At 44.2% G+C, this 19,514-nt stretch overlaps 1 protein-coding gene and 3 non-coding genes across 4 annotated transcripts; all 4 read right to left on the minus strand.

Annotated features, from left to right (window-relative positions):
• Positions 1–5,487: 5,487 nt before the first annotated feature.
• Positions 5,488–15,475, minus strand: NCL (nucleolin). Its single transcript, XM_006041866.4, has 14 exons — positions 15,304–15,475; positions 13,893–14,009; positions 11,963–12,452; positions 11,371–11,586; positions 11,172–11,258; positions 10,847–10,988; positions 10,141–10,265; positions 9,111–9,234; positions 8,534–8,691; positions 7,689–7,812; positions 7,349–7,482; positions 6,688–6,814; positions 6,158–6,381; positions 5,488–5,981 (listed from the first exon to the last, which is right to left on the minus strand). The coding sequence occupies exons 1-14, from the start codon at positions 15,319–15,321 to the stop codon at positions 5,905–5,907; spliced, it is 2,163 nt and encodes a 720-aa protein (XP_006041928.4). The 5' UTR covers positions 15,322–15,475; the 3' UTR covers positions 5,488–5,904.
• LOC112583072 lies at positions 6,518–6,651 on the minus strand. The gene has a single exon (XR_003107428.1). It is a non-coding gene; the product is annotated as a small nucleolar RNA SNORA75 (small nucleolar RNA).
• Positions 7,177–7,256, minus strand: LOC112583095. The gene has a single exon (XR_003107443.1). It is a non-coding gene; the product is annotated as a small nucleolar RNA SNORD20 (small nucleolar RNA).
• Positions 11,062–11,131, minus strand: LOC112583087. The gene has a single exon (XR_003107435.1). It is a non-coding gene; the product is annotated as a small nucleolar RNA SNORD82 (small nucleolar RNA).
• Positions 15,476–19,514: the final 4,039 nt, after the last annotated feature.

A 19,514-nucleotide genomic window follows, 5' to 3' on the forward strand; every position in this document is an offset into this window, starting at 1 on the left:
CCTTAGTCCTGGAATGCGCTATTCTGTATGTCTAATGTATGACCCTTCTGAGTTTCGAAGAAACACTTTAAGTGTTTACCAAACCCTTCTAACTGGGCAAAATTTGAACTCCAAACTTCCCTCCAGCACCAGGTATCTGCTGGAATCTATAGCCAGCTCTTTCTCACCTTTCCTGTTTTCCCCTGGGAGGAGAGTGAAAAAGTTGACTTAAAACTCAACATTCAAAAAACAAAGATCATGGTGTCCAGCCCCATCACTTCATGGCAAAAAGATGGTGAAAAAACGGAAACAATGACAGACTTTATTTTCTTGGGCTCTAAAATCACTGTGGATAGTGACTGCAGCCATGAAATTAGAAGATGCTTGCTCCTTGGAAGAAAAGCTATGACAAAACTAGACAGTATATTTAAAAGCAGACATCACTTTCCCGACAAAGGTCCGTCTAGTCAAAGCTACGGTTTTTCCAGTAGATGTGTATGGATGTGAGAGTTAGACCATAAAGAAGACTGAAGGACTGATGCTTTTGAACTGTGGTGCTAAAGAAGACTCTTGAGAGTCCCTTGGACTGCAAGGAGATCTAACCAGTCAATCCTAAAGTAAATCAACCCTGAAAATTAATTGGAAGGACTGATGCTGAAGCTGAAGTTCCAGTACTTTGGCCACCTGATGAGAAGAACTGATAACTGGAAAAGACCTTGATGCTGGGAAAGATTGAAGGCAGGAGAGGAAGGGGACGACACAGGATGAGATGGCTGGATGCCATCACCGATTCAATGGACATGAGTTTGAGCAAGTTCCGGGAGACTGTGAAGGACAGGGAAGCCTGGCGTGCTGCAGTCCATGGGGTCACAGAGTCGGACACAACTGAGCAACTGAACAGCAACAACATGAGAGTCTTGCGCTGCTCATAAATATAGGACTCAATCAAGAATTTGAAGGCAATTAGTTCTCTTCTCTACAGGTAGGTTGCCAGATTCACATTTGCTCCAACCTGACTTCTCAGTTTAGTAAGACCCCCTTTCTACTTAAAGTCTATGTCCAAAGATTCATGCCAATCCGTGGTGGGTGGGGGAAATATCCTCAAGGGAAAAGCTGGTTAAACATGTATCTTCCCCAGTGTCTTTAGCTTCTTTCAAGGATGGTACCTGTTTCAGCTTCTATTGTTTGGTCTTCAACACCTCAGAAGTTGATTTTTATATTTTGTCAAGTTTATAATTACCAACAGGAGGGTTAATCTGTTAAAAGCCACTCCATCATCACCAGAACCAAACTCCCTAACTATATTTTGGGCTTCTCAGGTGGTGCAATGGTAAAGAATCCGCCTGCCAATGCAAGAGATGCAAGAGACACAGGTTCACTCCCTGGGTCAGGAAGATCCCCTGGGGTAGGAAATGGCAACCCACTCCAGCATTCTTGCCTGGAAAATCCCATGGACAGAGGAGTCTGGCAGGGGGGGTCACAAAGAGTCAAACACGACTGAGCACGCATGTTACAGGAACTGTATTTTAAATGTAAATACATCTTACCTGGGGCTTTCCTGGTGGCTCAGATGGTAAAGAATCTGCCTGCAATGTGGGAGACCCAGGTTCGAACCCAGGGTTCGAAAACCCTGGGTTGGGAAAATCCCCTGGAAAAGAAAATGGCAACCCACTCCAGTATTCTTGCCTGGAGAATCCCATGGACAGAGGAGCCTGGTGGGTTACAGTCCATAGGGTGGCACAGAGTTGGACACGACTGAAACGACTTAGCATGCACGCACACCTACCTAATGCATTAGTGAACACGTAATTCTATCACAAATGATGTATATTAATATTTTGAAAACTTTTTTCAGTATACTTATTTCCTTTATAATCCTTTTTTTTTTTTTTAATGGGAAACATTATTTTGAAGTTTTCAAAGGCTTTACCCAAGAATTTCCAACACAAAAAGGTTAAGAACTTCAAAAATATGTTAAGAATTCCTGGCCTTAGACACTCCTTCCTGCTGCTGCCATAGGTTTCCTGCAGTTGAGGGAAGGCGTTTCTCCAGGATTTCTTCATTCATTATCTACTGAGTACCTACTATGTGTCACAGACTATCCTAGGGCCATGAGACAGGACAGTAAATAAAACCAAGTCCCTCCATTCAGAAGTCAGCAGTTATACAAGTGTTCTTTTCACATTTCAAGTAGAAGGATCATTAAGTCTTTCTCCTCTAATTACGGGGTTACCTGACATGGAGGAACAGCCACTAGCTCACACATATTAATTGGGTAAAATTCTGAGAGGCTCTACTCCGAGGGGTATTTGTTCTTGTCCCCCTTCACACTGGTCTACTGTTAGAGCCACCACCCCTTTCCTAAGTGGGAGAAAAGGAAGTTTCAGGCAGAAAGGAATTATCAGATGCTGCAGGGAAGCCATAACCTAAGGGAAGACCAACCACTGGATTTACAGCCTTTGATCATGAGAACCCATTAACGGATTCAATGCTGGTGTGGGGACAGCAGCCACCCTGCTGGAGGCAAAGAAGTGGGAAGCAGCAGTGTTACCCTTCTCGAAGTTTGGCAATAAAGTTTAGAGGGAACAGCTAGGAAGGGAGGTAGGGTGAAGAGACAAACTCTTTTCAGATGAGAAAAGCTTTGCACTTTTTAAGGCTGAAGGGAGACAAAGACTGAGTTACAATGAAGTTATTAGTGGGCCAAGTATGGATAAGTGACAACTCAGAGAGATAAAGAGCATAGGACAACCATTCAACAAAATTTAGTTCTTGGGCCCAATTAGTATCCACTTTTTTGTGGGGATTCCACAGCATTCCTGTGCTCTGAGTGGACTTTCTGCAGATTCCTAAACCCGGGGTTTCTCTAGTGGTTCAGTGGTAAAGAATCCACCTACCAATGAAGGACTTCTTGGACTTCCCTGGTGGCTCAGACAGCAAAGTGTCTGCCTACAGTGTGGGAGACCTGGGTTCGATCCCTGGGTTAGGAAGATCCTCTGGAGAAGGAAATGGCAACCCACTTCAGTACTCTTGCCTGGAAAATCCCATGGACGGAGGAGCGTAGTAGGCTACAGTCCATGGGGTCGCCGAGTCAGACACCACTGAGCAACTTCACTTTACCAATGCAGGAGACGCGGGTTCGGCCCCTGGATCAGGAAGATCCTCTGGAGAAGGAAATAGCAACCCACTCCAGTATTCTTATCTGGGAAATCCTGTGGCTAGAGGAGCCTGGAGGGCTATAGTCCATGGGGTCACAAAGAGTTGGACACGGCTAATGACTACCACCACCACTACTTAAACTGAGATGGAAGACGCATTGACCTGAAACTAAACTTCAGGCTTCCCCCCAGACTCCTCCCTGTCAGGTGTCCACATCTTTGTGGGTGTGCTGCCACCTACTGGAAGAGTGATGAAAGTGGCGACAACCATTTGCTGTAGGGAGCTGCTTTTCTAAAATGGCTGCAAAACCCTCACCAAGAGACCAGACAGGCGCTGAGAAGGCCTAGGATTAAGAGGTTTGTTGGACTCCCTAAATTCAAGTGCTACAGGGTAACCACCCTTCATCTTCATCCCAGTGGAAATCACCATAATATCCCTGGCTGGAATAACTGTAGTATATAGTGTTTGACAATCTCCTTCACTTGACGGGAAGGAAGAACAGTTAGGATTAAAGAACTGTTTTTCTGCTCATCCTGCCCCACAGCAGGTTAGACACTGAGATCAAAGCCTGGCACACCATGGGTACAGCATAAGCAGCATTAGCTGCTAGTGGGTTAGCAAGCCAGCAAATGCTAATTCATGTTTCTAGATGGCCAACTTGTTTATTACACCTTCAGGTTTAAACCCAGGAACTTGTCTAAAGTTGAGCTAAGCAGTCAGGGATGGTACCCACAAGAGACAGCTGCTGGATAATGGAAAAGGCCCTGGAGAACTAGAGACCAATCATACAGGCCCTTCCTAAATGTCCAGTTTGTGACAGACTGAGCTGCCGCTGATGCAAATTTCCACACGTCCAGTCAAAAATTCTACATGTTTGCTTCAAGAGGTAACAGACAACATGAGCCATCCCAGATGGCTCAGTGGTGAAGAGTTCATCTCCCAATGCTAGAGACACAGAAGATGGAGGTTTGATCTCTGCATTTCCCATGGAGTAGGAAATGGCAACCCACTCTAGCATTCTTGCCTGGATAATCCCACAGACAGACGAGCCTGGTGGGCTACAGTCCATGGGGTCACGGGGTCTGACACGACTGAAGTGCCTCAGCCAGCATGCACTAACACAAACAGCTCTAACCAATTAGATCTTTTAAATCTAGAAAATATAGGTCACAAAGGGTTCATTTTCGTTTTTAGGTTTGGTTAATCGGATGATGTCCCTATGCTGGCTTTTCTTTCTAGCAGAACCAAATTTTCAATCTTCCCTGCTTCAAAGTAGGTATTTATCCTGCCCTCCTGCCCTGTCGTACAACAGACCTGGTAGGTAGTCAAGTGACACTAGTAAAGAATCCACCTGCCATGGAGATGTGAGACTAAGGTTCAATCCTGGGTGGGGAAAATTTTCTGGAGTAGGAAATGGCAACTCATTCTAATATCCATCCTTGCCTGGAATACTAGAGCTGCCTAGTAGGCTACTGTCCATGGGTCCACAAAGAGTGCACCAGAGTGACCGAGACATGGTGCATCGCATGCTCAAGGTTTAGACACCCTCACTCCACCAGCAACTCAGAGCCAGAAATCTGCACCAAGGACTGGTCGTTTTTTCCCATGGGGTGGGGATAGGTTGGGGGTGATTCAAGTGACATTATTTATGCCACTGCTGACCTGACAGGAGGCAGAGCTCAGCTGGTAATTCTGTGATGGCACTGGATCACCTATTATTCAGCCCGGTTCCTAACAGGCTTGGTGACCTCTGGTTTCTAGCTTTCAGCTGGCCTTCTATTCTACTAGTATCTTTCATTCTTTCTATCACCTAGGGCACTGTTTTTCAACTAAAATGTTAATCCCTTGACCTAGGTCTCTCATGTGACCTTTATTTGGAAGTGGGGTGGGCAGGGAACACTTGGCAAATGTCTGAATTAACCCAGTGCAAAACTGAAGGCCTTTCTTGTCAGTTTTAACCAAAGTTGTTGGAAGCTTTCATTTTGGCCCATACACCCCAGAAGAATTCTCATAAGGCACTGCTCTTGCATGCTTATCTAAGAGGCTCAACCAAAGCGTTCCTAGCCCTCTTTCCAGAGCACTTTTTCAGGACACCTGACCCTCAGGACTGTTTGTAATTGGGATAAGATCATAGCAGGCTTTCATATGAAGACACACAAGGCTGCAAGGCTGCGGTTGTTACTTTAGTAGCCATTTCACCAAAACTTATGGCTGGGACACTCAAAACCAAAGCAGAAACATCTTCATCAGGGGTGGAACAGATGTGGAGTGGTAGAACTTGGCTCCACCATGCTCCACTCTCAGTGATATTCCAGGAGAAACACTCTAAGACAGGAAGTACAAGGCTGGCACCAGAGTTCTAGGACTTTTAATCTGTCCCAAAATTGCTGAAGCAAAAATCATGATAAAACATTCTGCTTTCCTTTACACCCCCCAATGCGCAAAAGAACAAACAAACAAAAAAAAACAAACAAAAAAAACCTCCGTAGGAAAAAAATGGTTTTGTACATGGGAAGAAACAATATAAATTCAAAACTTACAGATAAGGGTTAGCTCTATCACTCTTTAAAAAGTTTATACGAATATCCAGTCAACACCAACAGGGTTACCTCCCTTGAAATGTTATCTATACGGATTTCCAAGTAGACCACAGAGCTGTATACTGTCTTGGAATGTCCTCAGAAGGCTCTGTCATTGATCAGTTAACAGAGTAAAAACCCCAGAGTCCTTTCTTTCAAATGGAAGAGGGAGAGACAGGGATAGAAGAAACTATTCAAACTTCGTCTTCTTTCCTTGTGGCTTGTGGTCTCCTCCTCCTCCTCTGCCTCCTCGGAAGCCTCCTCGCCCTGCAGAAAAGCAAGGCATCATTAAACAGGCTCCAAAACTGCCAGTCATCCCTCCCCAGCAGGGTGAGTAAGGACTTGGGGACGGATGCGGAAACATGGATTCGCAGGTTGGGAAGTGCATGGCCACTTAAACAGCATCCCGTGAACATAGCAGGGTGGCCCTCCACGCTTCTTACCTCCAAAGCCTCCCCGGCCTCTGCCACCAAAGCCACCTCGGCCTCCTCTGCCACCACCTCGGCCTCCAAAGCCACCTCTGCCTCCTCCTCGGCCACCAAAGCCACCTTCACCCTTAGGTTTGGCCCAGTCCAAAGTGACTTTGTTTCCATCGATTTCACCATCTTCCATGGCCTCCTTGGCAGCTTTGGCATCTTCCTCGCTGTTGAAGTCTACAAAACCAAACCTAAAACACCAAATGAAATTGCCTGTTATAAAGCACACATATGCCAAGTTTAATCTCACATGTTCCATACCGATCCCATAAGCCTTAAACTGAGAAAGACCCAGGTGAGAGCACTTCCCTACAGAAAGTTGAAACAGAATGTCTCACAAAACAGCTGAATAGGCCTCTGTGAAGACAGAAGGCAACAACGCTAGCTCCGTGAATTCTCTCTTCTTCTCGTGCGAATCCTCAACTGTCACTGATTGACAGAAAGGAGCTCAGTGAGAAGACTCAAGGTGGGAGAGCCGCACATTTCCTGCCTCTTACCCTTTGGAGGATCCAGTCTCCCGGTCAGTGACTATCCTTGCTCGAATAGAGCCATCAAACGACTCTTTTAACGTCTCTTCTGTGGTATCCTCAGAGAGACCTTTGACAAAGAGAGTTTTGGATGGCTCTGGGAAATAAAAATAAAAACTGTATCAGTCACAATCCATGACAACACTGGATTTACGTTACAGTCTAGCATCTGACTACTGGCTAAGAATGCTTGCCTTAGCAAATGCTAGCCTTTCACTTAAGAGTTTCTGTATGAGAAAAAGCAGGTTAAAGCAACTTGGGCCAATTAATGCTTAATTCAGCAAAGGGTTTGGACCAAATTCCACGTAATGTTTACACTGATCACCAGAGCAGTTAAGAATCTTTTTATGGAAAACAGAAGCAGCAGCAACCCAAGTAAGTAACTGCAGTCCTAAAACAGGCAGCTATAAACACAAGACAGTAAACCACAGGTCAATGTGCTGCTCAGTGCTGACTTGGCTGGATCAGAACTTGACTATCTAGAGGAATTTTCTTGAGATTTCATCAGTTACTTCTCAGATAATCAGTCATCATATCCAGTATCATTTACTCAGCAGCAACAGAAAGAAGCAAATGTTCTTCTGTAGATCTCAGGACCCAACCACAAATTCCTGTTAACAAAGTGACTTACGGCTTCTTGCATTAGGTGATCCCCTGGGTCCTTGCAACTCCAGTCTGATGGCTCTGCCCTCAATTTCCCTTTTATTACATGAATTTAAAGCTTCTTTAGCATCTTCAAATGAAGCAAATTCTATAAATGCATACCTGAGGATTAAGTCAATACTTAGTTACCAAGTCAAGTAATAAGTCAATACTAAGTTACCAAGCACATGACTCCGCTACTGCCACCAAGCCTTTTTCCTCAAGCAAATCCTTAAACAATGCAGCTTCTTCTAAATGTCAGAACATGATTTCACCTCCACAAGATAACTCTTAAAAAGCCTGTAACTGGTGACATAAAGATACTTTACCCTTTAGATTTGCCATTTTGGTTCTGGGGCACCTTGATATGAGTTGCCTTCTCAAATACTTCCTGAAGAGTTTCTTCCGTTGCACTATAGGAGAGGTTGCTTAAAACCAGGGTTTTTGATTCACCTATAAATAAAGAAATGTCAAGTTAAGACTCTGAAGCAGTACATCCCAACTTAAGTCACAGCTGTACCGTGTTCTCCAAGAACTTCTGTGCTTCAGAGAGGTAACACACCAATGTTAACATAGGTGGAATCCTACTTGCTGCTGCTAAGTCGCTTCAGTTGTGTCCGACTGTACAACCCCATAGACAGCAGCCCACAGAACACTGGAGTGGGTTGCCATTTCCTTCTCCAACGAATGAAAGTGAAGTGAAAGTCAAGTCGCTCAGTCATGTCCGACTCTTCACGACCCCATGGATTACAGCCTACCAGGCTCCTCTGTCCATGGGATTTTCCAGGCAAGAGTACTGGAGTGGGGTGCCATTGCCTTCTCCATCCTACTTACTACTCAACATCAAATACCTGTTAAGTACTCACATACTGGTTCCCTCCATTCCTACTGTGCAGATATGCAAGCTGACTATAGCCCTGTGTCTTCCTAGAACAATATTCTAATTTAAATGCACACAATCTAAGTTCTTTACAGTATAAAACATACAGAGGAAGCTAGATTTATCTATATTCTAGCACAAATATTTCATATAGCTCTCATTCAAGACAATTACAAATAGAGGTATAGCATGCTGATTTACATCCAGTTTATCCACTATATCAAGTACAAAGATGCAAAGGATTTCTTTTCTCTCCTAAATTTCAGAACCCAGAAGGACAACTTAAATTCTTACCACTCCAAGTGCTATTCTTTCCACCTCTATGGTCTTGACTTTGACCTTTCTCTCCGGTGTAGTACAGAGAAATGGATCGCCCATCTATCTCTGTTCCCTGCTTTTCTTCCAAGGTTTTTTCTGCATCAGCTTCTGTCTTAAATTCAATATAAGCAATCCTACAATAGGGGAAAAAAAAAGTAAAGAACTCACTCGGTTTTAAAAAACATATTAATTCTCTCTTAATCTCAACAATATGACTTTATTTCAGACAAGTAAAATAAAAATGCCCTTTGTTTTATATTAATTGAAATGTTCAAGGTTTCTGCCATTTCCCACTTTTCAACTAAAACTTTCCTCCCACTACAGAAAGCTTACCCAATACTTCTAGAAAGCTAGGCCTTAGGTAGTACTTTTATGTTAGTTTATAATAAAATTATTCTGAATTAGGTACATTATCCTCACTGTACAGATAGGAAACTGAGGTTATAGAATAATTTGCCCAAAATCACAAACATAGGAAAGTTAAATCAACATTTATTCTATAAATTAAAGTGCATTAATTCTAATGAAACATTTCAGTAGACACAAAACATACCCTTTACTCTTTCCATCCTTGCTGACTAATCTGATCTCCACAGCATCTTCAAACACTTCTTTTAATTCATCCTGAGTAACTTTGTAAGGCAGATTTTTAGCCAAAAGTGTTCTTGCATCTCGATCTAGATTAAAAAAAAAAAACAAAAACATAAAAATAAACTGAATGGCTTAAAAGACCCTTCTTGTCCCAAAGATCAAAGACTGACCAATGTACAAGTCCTTGCTAAAATTTTTATGGACTACTCTGGTAGTCCAGTGGTGAAGACTGAGCTCCTAATGCAGGAGCACAGGTTTGATCCTTGGTTGGGGAATTAAGACCCTGCTTGCAACAGGGCACAACCAAAAAATAATAATAATAATAATAATTTTTAGCTTTCATAACATAAAAGGCACTCTGCTGTTATGTATTATGGAGATATAGCAATGGCAAAACAAACTGCTTTCATGGCTGACAGCTAACTATGTGCTGAACACTTAAAAAGAGAGCTAAATATTGTATGCTATGTATATAAAGTGTTTAGTATGTTTTAATTTAAAAGACAATGGGAAAAAATACTGTAGAGAATTCCCTCATGGTCCAATGGTTGGGGCTCTTGTGCTTCCACTGCTGCATGGGGCACAGTTTGATTCCTGGTCAGGGAACTAGGATTTCATAAGGTATACAATGCAGGTGCCCCAAATTTTTATTTTAAAAAATTTAAAAATAAAAAGGGGATGAACACACACTTGAAAGGTGACAAGTGTCTAGAAAAGGGTAAAAGATGCAAAGAGAGTAGTTAAGAGATCTGCTCTAGGTCCAGTGAGGAAAAGACTATTAATTTAGATATACTGAACCAATTATTTTTTAAGTCTAGCAAGCAGTGCCAAGCACTGATGTAAACATTTAACATTCTAATTCATTTAATCCTCAACATATAAGGAAGCCAAAAGAAAAAGGTTAAACTACTTACCCCGGCTTGTCTACATTAAATTAGATACATAACTACGAACAAGCTATCAGTATCAGCGTTACCCAAAGCTTTACATACCTTTCTTACTGTCTTTTCCCTTTGGTTTTTCTAGTTTAATTTCATTGCCAAAGACTTTTAAACCAGTGAGTTCCAAGGCTTTTTCCAGGTCTTCAGCAGATTCAAAATCCACATAGCCAAACTTCCTTTAAAGTGAAGGGACAAAAATTTTAAAAATCACAGGTCAGGGGGTGGTGGGACAAACCCACAAGAGTCACAGCTAACAAGTACTCTGGACAAGCAGTAACACTAACATGATAGTGCAAACAAAGATTAAGAAGCACCTATACTATTAACAAAATTAAGTTAAGCCCTTTAAGATGGGGCTATAGAACAGGGTCTATAAGTATCAAGACCTAATGATGCAAGTTCATCTCTGAGATCTTCATTAGCTTCACTGCTGCTTAACAACTAATAGCACATGATAAAAGAACCTGTTTAAGCACTAAGAGAATCCTGTTTAAAAGCATTCACTATTATGGCTTTTCAGGTCTAAGAAATATTTAGTTTGTGTTATATCAAAAATTAAGGGGAATTATGAAAATTTCAATTTGGGGGTTTCACAATTTGATAATCAAATTATTTAATTCAATAATGTCTAATCTTTGAAGACTTTTAGATATTCTTGTTTAAGGATAATGAGCTAAGGTCCTAAAATTGAAAGGAAAAAGCAACAGCAGACCCACAAACAATGTGTGATGTTATGACACAGGCCCCCCATACTTACCTAGACACACCAATTCTGACATCGACAACAGCAAGATCATTTTTAGCAAAAAGATCACTGATACCCGTTTTCAATTCAGGAGCAGATTTATTGAAGTTCAGGTTTCCAACAAAGAGATTGAAAGACGTAGTTGGTTCTGTGCCTGTACAAAAATTTTCTCAAATTAGTCAATTTTTCAGTATACTTAAGTATTAATCAAATTATTTCTGTACACAGCACATCAGCACGTTGAAATATAACATCAGGTTTCAGTATTAAGTCCCTTTATTGTTCATCACTTGCGCTATGTGGTATCATTTCCCAATCCCCCAATTCTCTAAGTTACCTTCCACTTTTTGTTTCTTGGCTTCAGGAGCTGCTTTTTGTTTGGCCATTTCCTTCTTTCGTTTTCCAGGTGCTTCTTTGACAGGCTCTGGACAAGAGTTCAAACAATCTATGTCATCCACAAGTGTCATCCACACATACTCAAGTACCTCCTTTTAAACAAAACTCATATCAATGTACTTGAGAATCCAACTCATTACCTTCTTCCTCCTCCTCTTCTTCCTCCTCCTCCTCTTCTTCCTCCTCATCGTCGTCATCCTCTTCATCATCGTCATCCTCTTCCTCCTCCTCTTCATCATCATCATCCTCCTCTTCATCTTCATCTTCAGCAGTGCTCTTAGCCTTCACAGGAACAGCCTTTACTGGAGCTTTCTTTCCTTTGGCTGGTACAATCTCCATAGGTTCTTCTTCAGAGTCTGAAAGAGAAGCCACCTAGTCAAAAACTGAGTTCTATCCCAGTTCTACGAAGACCTAAAGGAAAATAAGTGTAATCTTATTCATGCCACTGTGCTTAGAGCTATGATAAGTAAATAAAGAATGAGCTGTTTGAAGCATTCTACTCAGGAGCAGCTATAATCTGTGGGGTTGCAAAGCATCGAAAGGACTGAGCAACACAAGCAGGCAATCTTTCATGGGTCCCAATCTAGTGCATCACAATCAGTCCAGAGAATCCCTGGGATGATTCTTATCTAACCCCCCAGGTTTTCAGCAACATGTAGTTCTACCACCCACACCTCATCCCTAATGTACCTTGCAAACAGGAGTCCAGGAACTACCAATACAATGCCTTACCATCTTCGTCCTCCTCATCCTCCTCATCCTCCTCCTCCTCATCATCGTCATCATCGTCGTCATCCTCGTCATCCTCATCATCTGTGGCAGGAGCAGCACCAAAAGCAGCAGCTGCCTTCCTCACTGCTGGCTCATCCTCCTCCTCATCATCATCGTCTTCCTCTTCACTGTCATCTTCATCTTCTTCATCACTGTCTTCCTTCTTGGCATTCTTGCCGTTCTTTGCTCCCTTGCCTGGGGTGGCTGCTCCCTTCTTACCAGAGGTTGCTACCACTGCTTTGCCTGGGGTGGCTCCCTTTTTGCCAGGTGTTACCACTGCTTTGGCAGGTGTAACTGTCTTCTTGGCTGGCATAGCTGCTGCCTTTTTGCCAGGGGTGACAACTGCTTTCTTTGCTGGTGTGGCAACTGCAACCTTTTTTGTTGGGGAAGCCACCATCTTCTTTGCTGGAGTTGTGGTAGCCTTCTTGCCTTTTTTCTGAGGGATAACAACCTTTAAGAATAAATAAAAAACAACATAAGCTTGTTTTCAAACTCAAAGAGTTGTCCCATAAATGAATGATCAACTCTAGCACTGCCTCAGTTCACCACCACATGCACCAGATGTGAGCAAGTTAAAAAGTAGGGTCAAATTAACATGTTCTGTACACTTGAAGTAACACTCTTAATCTTGCAGGAAACTCTAACACAGACCCTGAAAATAGACTAGATGCCACTGCATGGGCTTAGACAAAGTTTTAAAACTTAATTTTAAGCCTCAATAGTTTCCACATCTGAAAATAACTGTTGTTCAGTCGCTAAATCACGTCCAACTCTGGACTGCAGCCAGCTGTCCCTGTCCTCACCATCTCCTGGAGTTTGCTCAAATCCACGTCCATTGGGTCAGTGATGTTACCTAACCATCTCATCCTCTTCTGTCTGCCCTATTCTCCTTTTGCCATCAACCTTTCCCAGCATCAGGGTCTTTTCCACTGAGTTGGCTCTTTATACACTGTTTTAAGGATTATGACTTGACACATAAAGCCTTAACACATAGAGAAGACAACCTGTTAAATGTTATTAAGTCATTTGGGGCTCTCACAGTGGGTGGAGGTAGGAAGTTCACTGAATGCTCATTCTTAGAACCAAAGAGAAAATGAACATCAAAAAAGGCAAGTGGGATAATCAATAGTGGCAAAGTTAGTGAAGAGCACATTAGCTTGATAAAAACCATCACTTGTCTATATTTAAAGTTACACTCAAAACTACTTTTTGTTAACTATTGGTTTTATCAGGTAACGTGTGCCAAAATAAAACCTTCATTAAATTCTAAATAAGAAATATGAACAAATAAAGCAACGAGTCGTCTTTACAGTGAGCCAACAGTAGCTCGGAGTTCTAAATAAGTGCTAATACAATGAAAGGTGGCAACTCTCAATCCACACCACTGTAACAATGATTAGTATTATCAAACCCATACAGGGTAACAGAGACCAACTGATCCTACTGGAAGCTAGAAGAATCTGATAAGGCTAACCTCAGACCTGAATATAATGCTCAGAGCTGCCATTCGCAGGACAGTTAACTGTCCACCCTGATTATCTGGTATGTAGAACTCACTCTGTTTATCTGGTATGTGGAACTAACATGTTGAAAGTGGGAAACTAGTGATTTACTACAATATATCACACCAAGCCCTGCAGAAGGTGTGCACGCATGTGCACACGCACACACACACACCTACAGATCTTTGCTCTCGAGTTCATTCAAATATTCTTGTGCCATCTTGACAGGTCAATACAACTTTGTGAAATGCTCGACCATTACAACAGGTCCTATGTGAATTAACAGAATCCTGGTTTTTCTGCCAATATTTTCAGACATCCAATACCACCTGCTTTAAGTCTCCATTTTGTAGTTCAAGGCAATTCAACATTGAACTATATACAATTACCTCTTCTCCACTGCTCTCATCGTCTTCATCTTCTGACATTTCCTCATCTTCACTATCTTCTTCTACCTCCTTTGGGGGAGGAGCCATTTTCTTGGAGTCACCTTGATTTTTACCGGCCTAAAACAGAAGTGACACATTACACCCTCCCTCATTTCAAGCCATTCTTCAGAGCAAAACGGCAGTAATGTCCCTTAGAATTCTCTCTACATACTGTTAACTACAATTTACATAAAAATTATCCTTCATACCAATGTTAACACAGGGCTTCCCAGATGGCGCTAGTGATAAAAGAACCCGGTTGCCAATGTAGGAGACATAAGAGACGGAGGTTCAAACCCTGGATCGGGAAGATCCCCTGGAGGGTATGGCAACCCACTCCAGAATTCTTGCCTAGAGAATCCCATGGACAGAGAAGCCTGGCGGGCTACAGTCCATGGGGCCGCAAAGAAATGGATACGACCAAAGCGACTTAGCACTCAATTTCCTACGTATTTTCTCTCAAATTCTTTAAAAAAAAAAAAACAAAAAACTTTTGCTTTGGATAAAAAGGCTACTGTCTTCTTGCTACGTTCTTCAAGCACACCCGTTTTAAAAATTACACCTCCAACCAGAATCGAACCTTGCTTCACCGCACCGTTTCTCAATGCGGACTACAACTGGACCAATGTAACTGCCAACAATTCAAGGCCCTTCACGTGAGGAAAACCACCTTGAAAAAGCCTTTGAGGTAAACTGTGGCACCAAATCCCACCACCCTACTCTGAAGGCAGCTTTAAAAAAAAAAAAAAAAAAACCACGTCTAACCCGTAGTCTTCTATTAAGACTTCCTTTCCCAGGTTACCAACCCCGCCCCTTTCAGCCCTGGAAGAGCCACGTGGGATAAGTCGCAGGCCACCACGTGCGCGCAGCCTGGCGCAGAAAGCATGCGGCAGGGCCTCCTTCCGGAGCCCCGCTCCCATCCACCCACCCCGCTGGACCGGGAACGGAGACGAGGTGCACCGCCGCCTCCTCACAAGGCCAGGTCCTTCCGCAGGCCGCCGGCCCCACACGGCACGGCCCACGTGGCGAACCCCGCGCCGCCGCACGTGCGTCAGGAGGCGGGGACCCGCTCCGGCCCGTCGCAGGAGTTTCGCCTCATCAGTCCGAGGCCCTTCTCCCCCTCCCCGCTCTCAGCCCTTAAGTCCTTCCCCGCCGCATTCACTACCAGCGCGGCACCTGCCGAAGCTCTTCACTTCGCTACGAAGCAGCTAAAAACGCGAGACCTCCCAGCTAATCGCGCGAGACTTCCCACAGCATGGCGCCCTCGAACGCGCCCGGGACGGCGCGCAGGCCCTCCTCCTGGCGGCGCAGCGCGCGCGCTCCTCGAAAAACGGGCCTTGATGTCCATGCTCGCGCGGGCAAGGCCTCTTACCTTTGCGAGCTTTACCATGATGGCGGCTTATGACGGCGGAGTGTGTGGCGAGCGAGTGGCGCAGACGAGCCCAGAGGAACCTAAGCACCGTCGATGGCGGCCGCTAATCCCTGAGCGCGTACGCTTGGCTGCCAGCTAGCGCTCGAGACTGAGGCGAAAGACTGAGCCTGCCCAGTAATCGCCTCTGGAAAGGCGACGACGGCACCCTCGTGACTCCGCCTCGACCAACCAGATTTCGCGTCCCTCTCATGAGCCAATCGCGAGCCTCTAGCTGAGAACGGCGCGGGGCGGGGCGCGGGCCGGAGTGGGCGGGCCGACGCGGCCAAGGAAGGGGGAGGGGATTCGTGGCGGCGGCCTGGGGCGGGACTCGCTTTGTGCAAAGCCAGCTCTGATTGGGCCATTGGCGCGCGGTATCCGGGGTGCCCATCCGCGGCCCGCGCTCGCGGCGCCTGCGCTTTAGGACGGACATTTTGGCGCCGCGTGTTCCGTAACTCCCGGGCGGTGGATACCAGTTGTCTCTTGATTTTTCAGTCAGGGAGGGTCTTACCTGCCTCGGAGGGCTTGAGTTTCCTGAGAGGCTTCACGGGCGGCCCCGGCCCACATTCTACACAAAGCTTCCTGGAGGCAGTGCAGATAAGAGTTTGTCCCGTTTCCTCTCTAAAGGGTCCGAGACTTTCGGGAATTCAGACTCCACCGCGTTGATCGCCCACCTTAGTTCCCCCGCTAATGAACCGCGCCAGAAAGTACCCTTGTCTGCTGGTGACTCCCCCGGTGCCCCATCTCAGAGACTGCCTCCTGAGAACTGCTGATATAGACAGTCTAGTATGTGAGGTTTACAGTGAGCAGCGCACAAATAATATTTAATCTCAAGAAACCTTATGTGCTAGGTATTTTTCACAGTAGGCAACACCCTGGTGGTCACGGGATAACTGCGGGCTGAGGAGAAGAACTTGGTGAGGCCAACCACAAAGCAGGGCCTTTGACCACTTAAAAGTTCCCTCTTTGTTATTTGGAACTAAAGCACCTACTTTTTAAAAACGTTGGCTGCTAAGTCAGTGTCAGATGGTCCAGGAGTTAGTCAAAAGAGTCTAAAGGAAGGTTCCCTGGACGGAATAGAAAATTGTCTTTGCGTTGTGCTTTTGCCAGCTATTCAGATGGATCATTGGCAAAACTTAATTGATGTAAAATTCAACCCAGAGCACTTTCTTCAGTTTAGAGCTGCCCAGGTAGGAAGTTATATCTGGCATCTGGTACCTGAAACAAAACCAAGCTATCTTCAGCTATGACGATGTTTCCCCAAATGAACTAATGTTCAGAATCACTTCTGGGGTTCCTAATTAAGGAGATGTGGGGCTGGGCCCAGGGTTTTTGTATTTTAACAAGGGCTGATGGGGATTCTCTGAGCCATCAAATTATTTTGCAGTTCTTACTAAAACACTCCTGTGACTGAATGAATAGGAAGCCCACAGCTACCCACTGGGGCTGTCTGATCAGGGAGGAGACGGGCCCATGCTCTGGTCTGCACCCTGCTTTCTGATATCTGGCGAGCATCCTAAGGAGGTTTTCATTTTGAACTCTGGGATGGAGCCAAGCGGACACGTACTGGGTGACTGGGGACAGAAAAAACAGCATAAGCCAAGGCGTGGTAGAATAAAACCCCAGTGTTTGCAAACAGTTTGGCACAGAGCAAGCTTTGGACACTCATGGGAAGAGGCTAGGGAGATAAGCAGGGAACATGCTCAAGTGACAAGGATGAGCTATAGAAACATTGGCATGGCTGACTTGTCAGTTCAGATCTTAGCTTATATCACCTCTTAAGAGGCCTTCCCCCCCCTCCAGTGAAAAGTGCCACGCAGAGGCTTCCTACCACACCACCCTAATGGAGGCAGGTTCTTAACCGCTACCTAGCATTTTTTGTCTGTTTACTGCCCATTTGCTATTTCCCCAGCCTCAAAGAATACAGCGTTTGTTCTCTGCTGTATTCCTGGTGCCTTAAGCATTGCTTGACACAAGTAGTGGTGAAGATTTGTTGAATGAATGAAGTATTTAGGTAAAGGGAGCACTGGAGGAAGTCTGAGTATATGAGTGTTCAAGTGCTTTGCTTTGGAGTCAGCCTGAGATTAAAAAAAAAAATAGTAATCGCTGATACTTACATAATAATTATGAATTTCTAAGCACTATTCCAGTTCTTTATACCTCTAAAAATAAATTACCACTGTTTTACAGAAACTGAGGCAGAGAGATTAACTTGTCCAGGGTCACATAGCTAGGAACTAGAATTTATTTTTTTGAGCATTTATTTGACCACTTTTATGTGGTCAAAGGCCCTGGTTTGTGGCTGGCCTGACAAGTTCTTCTCCTCAGCCCGCAGTTACACCATCCTGTGACCACCAGGGTGGTTCCTACTGTGAACAATTCCTAGTACTAGAGGTTTCTTGAGATTAAATATTGTGTGCTGCTCACAGTAAACCAAATAAATTTTAATATTTTTACATATTTATTAAATAAATATCTATTAACATAAAATAAATAATATCTGTTAATAAATAGAATCCTCAAACTACCGCACAATTGCACTCATCTCACACGCTAGTAAAGTAATGCTCAAAATTCTCCAAGCCAGGCTTCAGCAATACGTGAACCATGAACTTCCAGATGTTCAAGCTGGTTTTAGAAAGGCAGAGGAACCAGAGATCAAATTGCCAACATCCACTGGATCATCAAATAAGCAAGGGAGTTCCAGAAAAACATCTATTTCTGCTTTATTGACTATGCCAAAGCCTTTGACTGTGTGGATCACAATAAACTGTGGAAAATTCTGAAAGAGATGGGCATACCAGACCACCTGACCTGCCTCTTGAGAAACCTATATGCAGGTCAGGAAGCAACAGTTAGAACTGGACATGGAACAACTGACTGGTTCCAAATAGGAAAAGGAGTATGTCAAGGCTGTTTATTGTCACCCTGCTTATTTAACTTCTATGCAGAGTATATCATGAGAAATGCTGGGCTGGAAGAAGCACAAGCTGGAATCAAGATTGCCAGGAGAAATATCAATAACCTCAGATATGCAGATGACACCACCCTTATGGCAGAAAGTGAAGAGGAACTAAAAAGCCTCTTGATGAAAGTGGAGATCAGCCCTGGGATTTCTTTGGAAGGAATGATGCTAAAGCTGAAACTCCAGTACTTTGGCCACCTCATGCGAAGAGTTGACTCATTGGAAAAGACTCTGAAGCTGGGAGGGATTGGGGGCAGGAGGAGAAGGGGACGACAAAGGATGAGATGGCTGGATGGCATCACTGACTCGATGGACGTGAGTCTGAGTGAACTCCAGGAGTTGGTGATGGACAGGGAGGCCTGGCGTGCTGCAATTCATGGGGTCACTAAGAGTCAGACACGACTGAACAACATGACTTTCACTTTTCACTTTCACCCATTGGAGAAGGAAATGGCAGCCTACTCCACTGTTCTTGCCTGGCGAGTCCCAGGGACGGGGGAGCCTGGTGGGCTGCCGTCTATGGGGTCACACAGAGTCGGACACGACTGAAGTGACTTAGCAGCTTAGCAGCTTCCAAAGAAATCCCAGGGCTAATCTCCTTCAGAATGGACTGGTTGGATCTCCTTGCAGTCCAAGGGACTCTCAAGAGTCTTCTCCAGCACCACAGTTCAAAAGCATCAATTCTTCGGCGCTCAGCTTTCTTCACAGTCCAACTCTCACATCCATACATGACCACTGGAAAAACCATAGCCTTGACTAGTCAGACCTTTGTTGGCAAAGTAATGTCTCTGCTTTTGAATATGCTATCTAGGTTGGTCATAACTTTCCTTCCAAGGAGTAAGCGTCTTTTAATTTCATGGCTGCAGTCACCATCTGCAGTGATTTTGGAGCCCAGAAAAATAAAGTCTGACACTGTTTCCATGGTTTCCCCATCTATTTCCCATGAAGTGACCGGACCAGATGCCATGATCTTCGTTTTCTGAATGTTGAGCTTTGAGCCAACTGTTTCACTCTCCTCTTTCAATTTCATCAAGAGGCTTTTTAGTTCCTCTTCACTTTCTGCCATAAGGGTGGTGTCATCTGCATATCTGAGGTTATTGATATTTCTCCCAGCAATCTTGATTCCAGCTTGTGTTTCTTCCAGTCCAGCGTTTCTCATGATGTACTCTGCATATAAGTTAAATAAACAGGGTGACAATATACAGCCTTG

The sequence above is a fragment of the Bubalus bubalis genome, chromosome 2, assembly GCF_019923935.1.
Source record: "Bubalus bubalis isolate 160015118507 breed Murrah chromosome 2, NDDB_SH_1, whole genome shotgun sequence".
Lineage (NCBI taxonomy): Eukaryota > Metazoa > Chordata > Mammalia > Artiodactyla > Bovidae > Bubalus > Bubalus bubalis.